Source organism: Caenorhabditis briggsae, assembly GCF_000004555.2.
Source record: "Caenorhabditis briggsae complete genome, chrI, whole genome shotgun sequence".
NCBI lineage: Eukaryota > Metazoa > Nematoda > Chromadorea > Rhabditida > Rhabditidae > Caenorhabditis > Caenorhabditis briggsae.
The window spans coordinates 10,904,115-10,917,377 of NC_013489.2; the positions used below are offsets into that span (position 1 = coordinate 10,904,115).

General features: G+C 33.3%; 1 protein-coding gene across 1 annotated transcript in view; it reads right to left on the reverse strand.

Annotated features, from left to right (window-relative positions):
• Cbr-pept-3 overlaps positions 1 to 1,320 on the reverse strand; it is a gene marked incomplete at both ends in the record, with an annotated part of 5,463 nt that extends 4,143 nt beyond the window's left edge. Inside the window, 2 exons of the mRNA XM_002640333.1 lie at positions 1,027 to 1,123; positions 1,169 to 1,320. Of these exons, the coding sequence (XP_002640379.1) occupies positions 1,027 to 1,123; positions 1,169 to 1,320 (249 nt within the window). The remainder of the gene's footprint in view (positions 1 to 1,026; positions 1,124 to 1,168) is intronic.
• Between the last annotated feature and the right edge of the window lie 11,943 nt (positions 1,321 to 13,263).

A 13,263-nucleotide genomic window follows, 5' to 3' on the forward strand; every position in this document is an offset into this window, starting at 1 on the left:
TTTTATTGATTTTTAGTATTTAGATTTTTGCCAGGTTTTTTCATACACCTGGGAGGAAATTAACAAGAACATTTTGAAATCTTCAAAAAACTAAAAATCAATAAAAATTCGAATCTCAATGAAGAAATTTTTTTTTGAATTTTTTCTTTGTTTTTATGGGAATCTACATGGATTTTTGCACAAAATAAAGCAATAAAATTTTTCACCGCAAACCATCTTTAACTTTGTCTTATTCTTTGTATGCATTTAGGTAGACAATAACATCTCAAAGTCATTTCGAATTTCGAACAAAACCTTAATTTTCGAGCAAGCGATAGACAAGCACCCGAAAAACTGCTAATTTTCGTTTTTTTTACAGAATGTCAGATAAGTTTAAGAAAATTCCGGAAATAATTATTTCAATAATTTTTCGAATATTGTCGGTTTCAAGTAATAGTCATATATAACCGGAAAAAATTTCACTATTCATTCCCATTCTCAAATTCCGAAATTCAATTATTTTTTCAAACGAGTGTTGGGACATCAGTCAATTCAAAGCTGTTCGAAAAATGTGCAAATTTCAAAGAATAAAATTGAGAAATTTAAAGTTTTCGGGCCAAAATAAAGCACCTGCTTGACATATTTTGCTTGACATATATTCTTTCTGATTCTTGTTTTCTTTTCCTTCCCTGTAAGAACATGATTTAAGTCACTATTTTACAAGATTCCAACATTTCTTTTTTCGAAAAATTAATTTAATTGCTGTTTCAAGTATTGGTTTTCAGTTAACAAGGAAGAGTTTCAAGTCTTTATGTTCCCACAATAAAGATCACCAGCCAAAGTGATTTGAGCTCATCTAATCGTTTTTCAAAGTCTGCGCACGAGAATTTTAGTCTCCCACCATGTATTTTCAGGCCTAGCGGATTCTCATAATCCAGTCGGCTTAATGCCTCACAAAGTACCCTTGTCAGGTTCACAAACGATTATCTAAACAGTTTGTGTTACAGTAATCTATGTACTATTGACCAAACATTCAACCATACTCACCTTGAACCTTCCAAACACCGAATCCGCCATAATTGATCCAATTAGTGGAGTCAGATACGCAATGCATGTGAAGAGATGATAAATGAATGTTGCTTTACTGAAAACAATTTTTTTGGAACAATTAACATGTTAAACAAATTACCTTGGTGAAAACTCATGCTCAGTGATGAGATAGATGAACAAAATGGTTTTCATTCCATAAAACGAAAAACGCTCGCAAAACTCATTTCCGAGCATGAAAAATACCGCCGGTGGGTAGGAGCGCAGCTTTTGCAACAAACTTTTTTCCTCCATTTTTAAAGATTACTGTACTTTTTTTCAATTTGAGGTCCACCACAAAGTCAAGCAGAACCTAAAAATGGAAAATTCGAGAAGAACCGCGAAATGACGAACGGAAAATAGTAATACTATAAAAACAGAGACTGTGTCCTCGAACGTCTTTCAAATTGGCAAAAGAAACCAATAGTAAAAAAACGGGGTGATTGGTGGGATTGGGAGAAATAGTATAGAGGTCAGGAGGAGACGCAGAGAAATCGGGGGAGAGGCGGAATTAATTTTATGGTTCGGGCTAATGGACACAAATGGCATTGACCACAGGATTCTTTGGAAGTTGAGAGGAAAAAACAAAAGGGTTCGATTTTTTTGGAGAGAATTTTGAAAAAAATTGGTGAGGAAATCGTAGCAATAGAAAAAATACGGTCCAAGAATATAAAATCTATGTGAAACCGTAATAATTTTTTTTTCATGTTCAAAACTTTTAGCCGAAAAATCGAGGGTGGGCGGAGTTTAGGTCCGGTAGCGACATCCTTAAAAGATAATATATTTTCGTAATTTTTTTCTCGCCTATTTTTGTCGATTTTCCGATGAATTTTCATTGTTTCATCCCATTTTTTTGCGATTCGTCGGATTTTTATTTCTAAAATCAGCTCAAAAACAGGCCAGTAAATAATTTTAAAAATACATGTTCCTCTAAACGCGTCTTTAACGAGTTCGCTCCCGGCCTTAAGCTCCGCCCATCCTCGATTTTCCAGTGGCATTGCTCATTAAAATTAGACCAGAGTAATATTCAAAAGTGAGACTTTGAATTTACCATGATCAAGTTTTTAAAGTAAAATTTGAATATTTTTTATAGAAAATCTCAAAATTCCATGTTTTCTCTAGCCGAATTTTTTGTAAATTGAAATTACTGTTTCTCAAACATTAAATAGGCATTTTTTCAAAACTTTCATAGTATCGAAGCTGTGAAACTTCCGGAATACTGTAGCAGTCTTTCTATAAGCTGGATTTTATCTAGACTTCATGGAGAGTTTTCAAACAACCGGGAATTTTCAAAAACCTCAAAAAAATTTTTCAAAAAATTTTTAGAATACTGAAAAAACTTACATTTCCAATTTCTTTAAGGAACACTTAAAACTTCCTATTCACCCAAAAAAAAACTTCTGAAAATGGAAAAAAATGTAGAATAAAATTGAGACGATGGATGAAATTGAATTCTAAATGGTAGACAACTTCTTCTTTTCTCAAAAAGAGGTTGAAAAAGAGGCATGAGGTACTAGACTTCTCCTTCTCTCCATAAAATGAGAAGATAAACGAAGAAAAGAAGAAGGAAGGTACTCAGAAAAAATAACGAAGTAAACCATATTTTATGTTAAAGGAGGAGCCTCTTTATGAAATTGGATGATTTTTTCATATTTTTTTCTCGCTTTTTTTCTTTTTTTATTTCCTTTTTTATCTCCTTTTCCCTAGAGATGAAAAAAAGAAGGTAAACTGGGAAAGAAGGTGAAGATGGTCTAGGCGTTTTGAGCAAGGGGTAAGAGCGAAAAAAAAAGTAGAAAAAAATGATTTTTTCTAAAAATTGAGCAGTTTTTAATTATTTTTTCTTTCAGCTTGTCATTCATCGAAGAAATTTTTAATTCACACTTTTTATAAAATTCTCGAAGCAGTAATAAAAAGTTTAAACTACCGTAAACAATCAAAACAGAATGACCTCCTAGCTTTCAACTTTGCTCCTATTTATCTCGGTTCCAGTAGAAGATATCAAAAAGTTGTCAACGCACAAAATGTTTATCACAATATCAAAAACATTTTATCGTTTGACTCCTTTTGATATCTTTTACATGTTTATGGCTACGACTTCTAGTTGATCAAAAAATACAACTTTTACTCACTTTCGTGAAATTCTTGAAACAGCAACAGATTCTAGTTGTTATTCATGTCATACTGCCCTTAAAATTTCAGTTTGGATGAATTTTTTTCAGCAGAAAGATAATACCATTCTAGTTTCATGAAGGACCTTTATAAATCAAAAAATAGGAGAGAAACCAGAGAAACCGCGGGAAACATTCAATGAACTACGATAACTGCTTCAGAATATTCTTTTTTTTAATCCAAAAGAATCGTTATGATTTGGATATCGGAAGAGTTATAACTACTGAGGTGTGGGGGGCTGAAGTTGAATTGGTTGATTAAAGTATAACCCCCCCCCCACCAGTACAAAGGGGGGGCCTATACTTGAAGAACCTGGTATTCTTAAAATGTGGCCCCCACCCCTCTCTGCCTTCTTCAATTAAAGCCCCCAACCATTCAAAAATAGCCCCCCAAAAAGAGAACCTTATCTGAGCCCCCCAATTTATTCAAATATGATCCCCCACCAATTCAAAAATAGGTCCCCACCATTTTTTGGCCTAAGCCTGAATTTTAGAATGTTTTAATTTTGGAAGTTCTGATAAGATATAGCTGACAAGTATTTTTCAGAAAAAGTTCCCAAGAAACAAGGAAAAGGGTGAAAAATGACACAAATTCCAAAAAATCAAAGAAAAATTAAAAAAAGCTCAAAATTTGCATCATGATTATTTTGAATTGGGATGGACCATTTAAAAGTGGGGGTCTATATTTGAATTGGTGGGGGGCTTTTTTTGAACTGCTGCAAGTGTCTAGATTGTTGGAGGTGGGGGGCTCTACTATGGTTCATTTTGGGGGGCTATACTTGAATTGAGGTGGGGGCTATATTTGAATTCAGCCGAGAACTTTCCTAAAATACCAGACACATTGGTTTACTGTATCCACCCCCAAAACTAAAAATATCGGAAAAAATCGGGAAAATCGAAAAGCTCAACGATATATCCGCACTTTCTCTCTTTGTCTCTCCAAAAATTCTCAATCATTTTTTGTCCGTTTTTGGGAAATGTGCAAACATACTCATCTTCTTCGTCTTTTGCTCCTCTTTTTTCTTGTTTGTTATGTCCTTTAACATAAGAGACTGGGAATGAAAAAGGGCAAGAATAAGAAAAGCTCAGGGAGAGGATAAAAGGTGTGGTTTCGGGGAAAGAGCTTCATTTGGGAACGAAGAGGGAAGACTGGATTTTTGGAAGCGCCGCCCATTTTTTATGGGAGGGGGAGGAGCTAAGAAAAATATTGAGTCAGAACAGACGTTTTTGAATTGAGTTTGAAGAAAAAAGTAGATTTCACAAGGTGCATGTTTAGAATTTGAAAAATTATTTGAATCAGAAGTTTTCATACTGCCGCGTTTAAAGTTGATTTCCAGGAGTAATTTCCTGGAAAAACGTTGTCCAAAGCTGCGATTGTTTTCCAGATTTACAGCAACAGTAAACTACAGTATCACTCGTTTTTACTGTGTTCTTCCTGTTGATTCACGATTATAAAACGAAAAATTTTAGGAACTTACATTCTCATTGAAACAGAAATAGTTTTTAGAATTTTGGAACTTTGAAAACTTTTGGAACTTTGAACGTCCAAAACTCCGTATTCCGAAATTGGAAACTTTTTTTTTCTAAACTTCTGAATTTCCGATTTTCGAAATTCCCGAATTTTCGAACTGAAGAGTTCGGGAGTTTGAAAATATCAGAACTTTATAATTTCATAAATTCGTAATTTTGAAACGTCTAAGTTTCTGATTTTCTGAACTACTGAGTTTGAGAATTTGACACTTTTGGAGTTTGAAAATTTCAGAATCTAATAATTTCAGAAGTTGTTTTTCGGATATCTCAATTTCATAGCTTCTATAAAAAAACTGTTTCATGAGTCGGATATTGTAAGCAGGAACCAGGGGATTTTAGTAGACCAAAGGGGCTTTCAGAAATTTTTTGTAATTAATTTTTTTTCAAGTTAAACTGCAAATCTTTGATAAGAATATTGTAGGTACTTGCAATGAGCAGTGTTGAGCTTTTTCTGAATTAAAAAAAAATCGAAAAAATTGTCTAAAGTTCAGAAATTTAAAACCCAGGCCCACCAAGCAGTACCGAGCCCTGAAAATCTCTGGCCCGATCCAGCCAGATCGTGATTTTCAATTATGATATTGGATTCGGATTTGTGAATAAAAAAATTGTCAACTTATTAACCATGACGGTTAACCATAAAGAACCATTCCAAAATGTGACCGAGAATGAATATCAAACTATTGAAACAGTAAGAAAAAATAGTTTTTTCAGCAAAAATTCTCTGCTTCTGGGACATCAGATTCTTTCAAAAAATTAAATTTCAACATTGCATAAGGATCACATCTATTCCTCAATCTGTCATCTTGGAGAAATGACGCTTCTGAATCTCAACCCACGCTCTATTCAGAAGCATAGAAGAAGAGTCATCGTGAGAATTCGTTGAATTATGAATGAAGAGAAAAGTGACACATAATTCAAATTTAGAAGAAATTAAGAATGAAGAAAGTTCTCATGAGGTTGGGAGAGATCGGAAGTGTTCCCGGATTTTCAGAAATTCGGAAAATTATGAGCCAAAAATAAAGAATTCTGTTTCAAATTGAACTTAAATTCATAAAGTTTTGAATTTTTTGATAATAGTCCGGTTTTAGGTTTGTTCGAACTAGCTTATTTCAATTTTCAAAAAAAAAACCTTTTCAGACTGTACAAAAAGGGAAAGTAAAGAACAATATTTAATTTTCTAGAGTCTTCTAGAACACACACCCCTACACAAATTCAATTAAACAGAGAGACAGTGCCCACAGGGCAAATTGTATATGGCAAAAACAATTATATTCGATTTTTAGGGAGAAAGAAAAGCATGTTACTCTCCTTTTTGTCTTACTGTACGAACAAAAAATTAATTTCCAGTGAAAAATTGCAAAAATATGAAGAAAATTGGGAAAATTGGGAAGAAGAAGAAATGGAGAATTCGAAATTGGTACGGTTGATTAGGTCCACTTTTTCGGTGTTGCTACTGCATTACAAAATGTACTGTTTCGCCAAAAAATGAGAAAAAAAGATGAGAAATTCAGGGTCAAGGTTTTGGGAAAAATGAAGGAGATGAGAGGAGGTGGAATAGGGAGTTTCTGGAATATTTAGAATTACAAAACTGCAGGATATACAGTACCGGTGGAAAGATATGCAAAAACGTGTTTTTCAGTTGCTTTTGACAATTTTCAGGAATCAGCAGCTCGGTTATCCAGTGTCGGATCATTTTGAAAACTTCGGAGGGTGTAAAACAGACCTTGATTGAAAACTGCATTCACAGAATTTTTTGATTATTCCTAGTTTTTAGCAGTTTGTATATTTCGAAAGACACCCATTTCGTACTGAAAACGGCAAAAAAGTTGTTTTCCAGACGTAGGCAATTAGATAAAAACTAAGAATTTTCAAAAATTCTGTGAATGCAAAGTTTTCAATTTAGGTCTGTTTTACACCCTCCAAAGTTTTCAAACTGATTGGACACTTGACAATCGATCCAGACTTCAGGAAATTGTCAAAATCAACTGAGAAATACGTTTTTGTATATCTTACTGACCGGTACTGTATATGAACGGAATTTCGAGAAAATTGTTTTTATGTACCTTTAAGATTATGAACTGTGTTATTTCAACCATTGACAAAAACAATGTTTTGCATTTGCTAGCTGATTATCTGATGAAAACTAGACTTTTTTTACAGGGTGCATGTTTTTAGGTCAGAAAATTACAAATTGTTCGTCAAAAACTGAAGGTTTTCTTCCTTTTGCAGAAGAAAAAAACTGGTTGAAATAAAATTTAATATTATTAAAACGACTATAGAATAAAACGAGGAAAAGAAACCAGTCAAAACTAAGCAAAACAATCTAACCGAAAATCGCTAGAACGGAGCTTCAAAACTGGAAAAAAATTAGTTACTCTGGAATTTTTAAATTCAATAAGTACAGATCGTAACGGAATTTTTTGCAAGAAATTTCAGGAACAGTTTTAGAGTTTTTGGAAGAAAAAAAAATGTTTCTTATTTTGATTATGAAATTACAGCTCCCCGAATCAGTAATGCGCTAGACATAATTTTGGCGCTTGTTCAAAATCAATGCATAAGGATTCCGTTAAAGGCAAGCGAACTACCGTATTTTTGAAAATTGTCGAAAACTGAGGAAAATAGACAAATGCTCCTTTGCGTCTCAAACGGGACCCTTAAAATACATTGTTTCCGGACAGGAGTAAAATTTTAGTAACAACTAATTCAAAAAATTCCTTGAAAAATGTTTTTTTCGTTTTCCAACATAGTTTTCTCGTTTTCTACCGATTTGAAGTACTATTATGAAAACTGCATATATTTCAAAAAAATCATGTTTCAAAACATCTTTATTCACATGTATTCCTGCTTCAGACGATAATAATTTCCTAGCTGCTGAAATCCAAAAGCAACCATTCTTCAAATAAAAAATATTTTCGAAAAGAAAATTCAAAATGAAAATGAAGTGTTCTTTGATGAAGATACTTCCAATACCATTACCCCCTGCAGTGAGTATTTTATCGGATCAAAAGGACGCAAAAAAAATGGAAGGAGTAAGAGGAATAGACACACAAAAAATGGGAATTGAGATGAAAAAGGTCGAGATTTGAAAAAAAAATATAATGGAATGGAGAAGTAGGAGGGTTGAGGACTTTTTGAATTCTCAAAATAGTACTGTTTCAAATAAATGCTTTGAAGATCAAACGTCTTGAAAGCTTTGTTAGCTTTATCCGATAACTGATAACTCTAGAACCTCAAGTTTATTGTCGACCATCTTTTTTTTAAATACACCAATGAATGAATAGTGATCCTATTTTTTTCGAGATGCGTGCTTCTTGAAAAATGTGTGAATGCCATTTTCTATGAAAAGTATCTCATAAATCTATTCTAGAAAACGGAACAATGGGATGGACCGTGGAATTATCTAGAATTTATCTGTTTTGTTTTTCAAATGGAAACATAATGTTTAACAAATATGGAAGATGAATAAGCGAAAACGGAGAAAGAAGATTCAGGAACATTATAATATTTTTTGAAACAGCAAAAAGTTGTAGTCTATAAAATTTTAAAGGTGGTGAACGGTGAAATTCTTATTGTTTTATTTAGAGCAGAAAAGCAAGGAAATTCAAAATAAAATATAGAAAAACAAATTTAAAAAAAATCCTTCGGTGGTTCGGGGGCCGAGTTTGAGTTTTCTAGTCACCCTGTGGCGTAGAAGCGCGCTAATTCGAATTTATATTGATTCTCAGTGTTTTTTTTTTTAATTTCAGGGTTTTCGATGTAACTGGGTGAAAAGTTAACAAAAACCTTCAAAAATCTGAAAAAACCACTGAAAAATCGATTTAAAAAAATGCGAATTCGCGCGCTTCTTCGACGCAGGGGGACGAAAACTAACGTTCTTCCCCTCTAGATACGACTTTGCTTCTTCGATGCTGTTTTCTCAATAAAGAATTTTTTCTTGTTTCTTATGGTAATCTACATAGATTTCTGCATAAAATAATTAAAAATAATTATTCCACAATAAAAAGCCATGGACTGGAGAAGAAGTTTTTCGAAAATTATAACAACTTTTTGAAACAGCAAAAATCATAATCTATAAATTTCACACAACTTTGAAGAAATACAGTTTTAAAGGTGGGGGGACAGGAGATTTTACGGGGGATTTTTGGGGCCAGCTTTCTCTTTGCACGCGTAGCTCAGTCGGTAGCGGCGCCGCACCTTCAACACTCGCCTCGACAAGTTCAACTCCTCGAGGAGCATATTTAAACGAAATTTCGACAACATTATTTTTCTCATGTCCCCCCACCTTTAAAGGAAAGAAATCGACAGAACTTTGAAAAAACATATGATTCCAAGAATCTTCTGTTCTTTTTTTCCTATTCGAACTGTATGACCGCAGTAACGCTTATAGTCAGTTCAATCAATGATTTCATAGTGTCATGAAACCGAAAATATTTTTTACACCTTAAAAATTGCCTCTCAAGTAGAGTAACGTGTCGACAGAGACTCGTGTCGATTAGAAGAAAAAATAACTGAAAAATTGAATCGACACGAGTCGACACAGAGTCGACTTTTGTCGATTCGTGTCGACATAAGTCGACAAATGTCGAGACGAGTCGACACGACACCGGCCTAACTTTCTGATGACCTAACTGTTGCAAGTTCAATTTTCTAGGCCACCAAAGTTTACGACCTAGAAATCGTCTATCATTATCCCGGTGTGATTTCTAGGCATTTACCATTGTGGCCTAGAAAATTCAACTTATAAAAGTTAGGCCATCATGTTAAAATGACCTGGAAAACACATTAGATGAAAATGATACCATTTATAGCAGAAATGTCCGGAATTCGGAATCCGTATTCGGATCCCGAATTTTTTTCCGTTCCGGAATATTACTTTCATTTCGGACTCCGGATTCCGTGAATTTTTTTTCTTTTTTTTTCGTATTCTCGAAAATTACTGTCATTCCGGATTCCGGATTCTGTATTCCGTGAAATTTTCATTTGTCCGTATTCCGGATTCCGAGAAAATTATTTTATTCCGGATTCCGTCTCTCAAAAAAGTCATTCCGGACATCTATGATTTATAGGCATAAAAAGTTTCGCGTCCTAGAAAATTCATTTTGAGAAAATTAGGTTTTCACCATATAGTTAGGCCGGTGTCGTCTCGACTCGTCTCGACATTTGTCGACTTTTGTCGACACGATATCGCTCTCGGTGAAGGTCGACACGATTTTTGTCGACTCCTTCAAAACGACATTTTGACTCAAAATCGCTCGACAACCGTGTCGACACGTTACTCTACTCTCAAGTAGAGTCTTAAAGGTGGGGGACAGGAGATTTTTCGTAGAATTTTTGTAGCTAGGGTATGCGTTCTACCGTGACGGTGTACAACGCTTAATGTCACTCTGCGTACAGCGGTCGTCCTCGCCTTTATGTATGCATTCGGGAGCCGTCTGCCCCTTTGCCCGCGTGGCTCAGTCGGTAGCGGCGCCGCACCTTCAATACTTGTCTCGACAAGTTCAACTTCTCGAGGGGTATATTTAAACGGAATTTCGAAAAAAATATTTTTTTTCATGTCCCTCCACCTTTAACAGTTCAAAATGAAATACAAACCACTAAACATATGTTTTGAAGAAAAAATAACAGTTTATCTTTTGTGTTCACAAATAAAGTAAAAGATAAAGAAAAACCGTCAGTCTGACTAGACATATCTGGTTAAAAATAACGAGGAAAAAAGGACTGATTTATCTGATGACACAAGAACCAATTCGGATAGAAGACAGCTGATTAGAACAACCCGCCGCATGATAAGTGATAAGAAGAGATAAGGATGGAATGAGGGAAGTAGGGGAATGAGGGAAAGTTTCGTCTATTTTAGAACACCACGAACATTGACTTCTTCTTTTTTCTTGAAATCATGGGATTTGAAATAACATGATCTCGGCCAGATGACAGATTTATGATTCTTATTGTTTTTCGAGAATTCCTCTATCGGTTTCTGAGATGTAAGTGGTTTTGGAAACAAACTCGACTAATTGGTCAAAAATGTTGTGTGTGGTTTAATTGGTCAGAAATTAGAAAAGTCTGATTTGATTCCACTGGTTTTGTACTCAATTCGAAGTGTTTTCGAAAAATTGAAGTTCTGAACGAGTCGGAAAGATAAAAATATACATAGTGAGGAAAAATTAGTAAATTTCATGTGTAAAAATTTTGAAAAAAGATTCAGGTCTACACTTTTCGTTTTCAATAAAATATGATTCAAAAGAACATTTTTTGAGTACATGAATGTGTCTTTTACTACTGTAATCTAAGTTTTTCTTACTATCAATAACGTTTATTTTTCAATTTTTGGCAGATTTCGGTAGATTTGTGATATTCAAATGTCATCAAGCGAAAGGAAACCATTCAACATCAATTCTAAAAACTGAAAAAGGACATTTTTTCAAAAAAAGTGTTCCAATGGAAACTCCGACCCAAAATTTGTATGGCGTTAAGATTTATTCAAAAATATGTAGATTTACATAGAAACAAAGGTTTTCAAATTGCAAAGCTTTCGTCCATTTCTTGAAACTTCTAGAAGGTTCTGTGATTGTTTTTAAATACCAGCCAAAACTGAAACAAACCACTAGAAAAACGAAAAACTGAGAGTTTTCAGTTTTGGCGGGAATTCAAAAAAAGATTCGGGAATCTTCTAGAAGTTTCCAGAAATGGACAAGAATTGATATTTTTCGAAGCATCGCAAACTTTTTTTTGTCGGAATCTCCCTTTAACGTTTTTCGAATATTTTGGTCGGGGACAATAATCTAACACCGTAATGAAGCAAAATCTTACTGATCAAAATAAATTTTAGAATTAAAATAGTAAAAATTGTTTTGAAAAAAAGTGATTAACTCCCCTTTTTTTATTTGTTCAGTTTTTTTCCTAATTTTCCAATGGAACACCATTACGATACACCGTATCCAATAAGTGGAAAAATTCATATTCAGCATGTCCCACATAATTCAAAACATTTTATATTTTAATTGAAACAGTAATAATAGTTTGGAAATTTCCAACATCAAGAATTAATATTTTTAAACTACTTTCGAGAAGATAGAAAATGGATGTGTTCACTATAGTAATTTTTTCACTTTCGAATTTTTTTACCTACAGTAATCTTTTCAAATTTCGCCATGTTTTTAATATTTTCCCTACAGTAACTATTCCATTTTCGATTAGTAACCCTTTTTCGAGCTATGTTTCCTTGGATTCGTTATATTGAAGAATTCGTGAAATCCCCAAAACATTGTTTAAATAGCATATTTCGATGTAGAATTGTAAACCAAATTTTGGAAAATTTGCGATAATTCGAATGGTATAAATATCGCAGTTGTAGCTTAATAACGAGCTGAGTTATGACCATAAAACATTTATGGCTAAAGTTTTGTTGGACAACATATCAAGTCGCAATTGAAAAATTAGTGTGCCAGTTTCTATGTGAATTAATAGAAACTGGAAAAAATTGTTCGAATTTTCGGTTGAATTTTTCAAAATTATAAGATTCTGTTCGGAAAAAAATCACGACGTTCTTAAGAATTGGAAAGTAAGCTTATAAGAAATCAAAGAAATGTATTACAGAACTAACTATATTTTTGGACTGATTAAAATGGTTGAAAATAGCCATATTTCTAGTATGAAGAAGTAATTTTTTTGGCTGAATTACTAGGCCAACTGACATGTCTAAAAATAGGAAAATGTTCTAAAAATAGACACTTTTGAAACAGTTTTAACAGTTTTATAAAGAAACTAGGTTCAGTTTTTTAAACTGAAATTCGTCAAAAAAAAAGAGGGAAAAGACTGAGAGAAAATACTGAAACTAATTGGCTTTTTAATTTCTGTATCTTCGTTTTTTTGCTATTCCCGTTCCAGTCTATTTCTTGTATATACATTTTGTTACAGTTACACTATTTACTGTACAGATTGGAGAAGTAAAACAAAAAAAACGAGAATTCGAAAAATAGAATGAAGGAAAAAGATTATGCGAATGAGACTTGATTATGTCATCGATTTTTTTGTTATGTAATACATGATTTATAAGAAAAAATAAAAAAGAGACTTGGTTAGAGATGAAGAAGAAGAAGAAAATGATAATGATTATGGCATGCCGGAGGTTTTGAAGATACAGAAAAAAAGAAGAAGACGACCTCTCTTCTTTTTGGTCACTTTCACTTTACATTTCGGTGAACAAAAATTAGATGAGATGATGATCAAAAGGTTGAAATATGGAGAAGAAATAGAGATGTTTGGAAAAATGTATATATCTGAAAATTTCTTTTTTTTTGAGATTTTGAATGCTTCGACAAAGTTTTAAAATTGTGTTGCTTTTATATACTACAGATATACCAGGCACAATACAGAAAAAATTGTTTACAGAAAAAAAAAACTAATAATTTAAAATACTTTTGAAACAGTAATTATTTTGTTTGTTTTTTTTCTGTTTGTGGTAAAGCCTATAAAGCGATTAAATTTTTCAAACAATCGG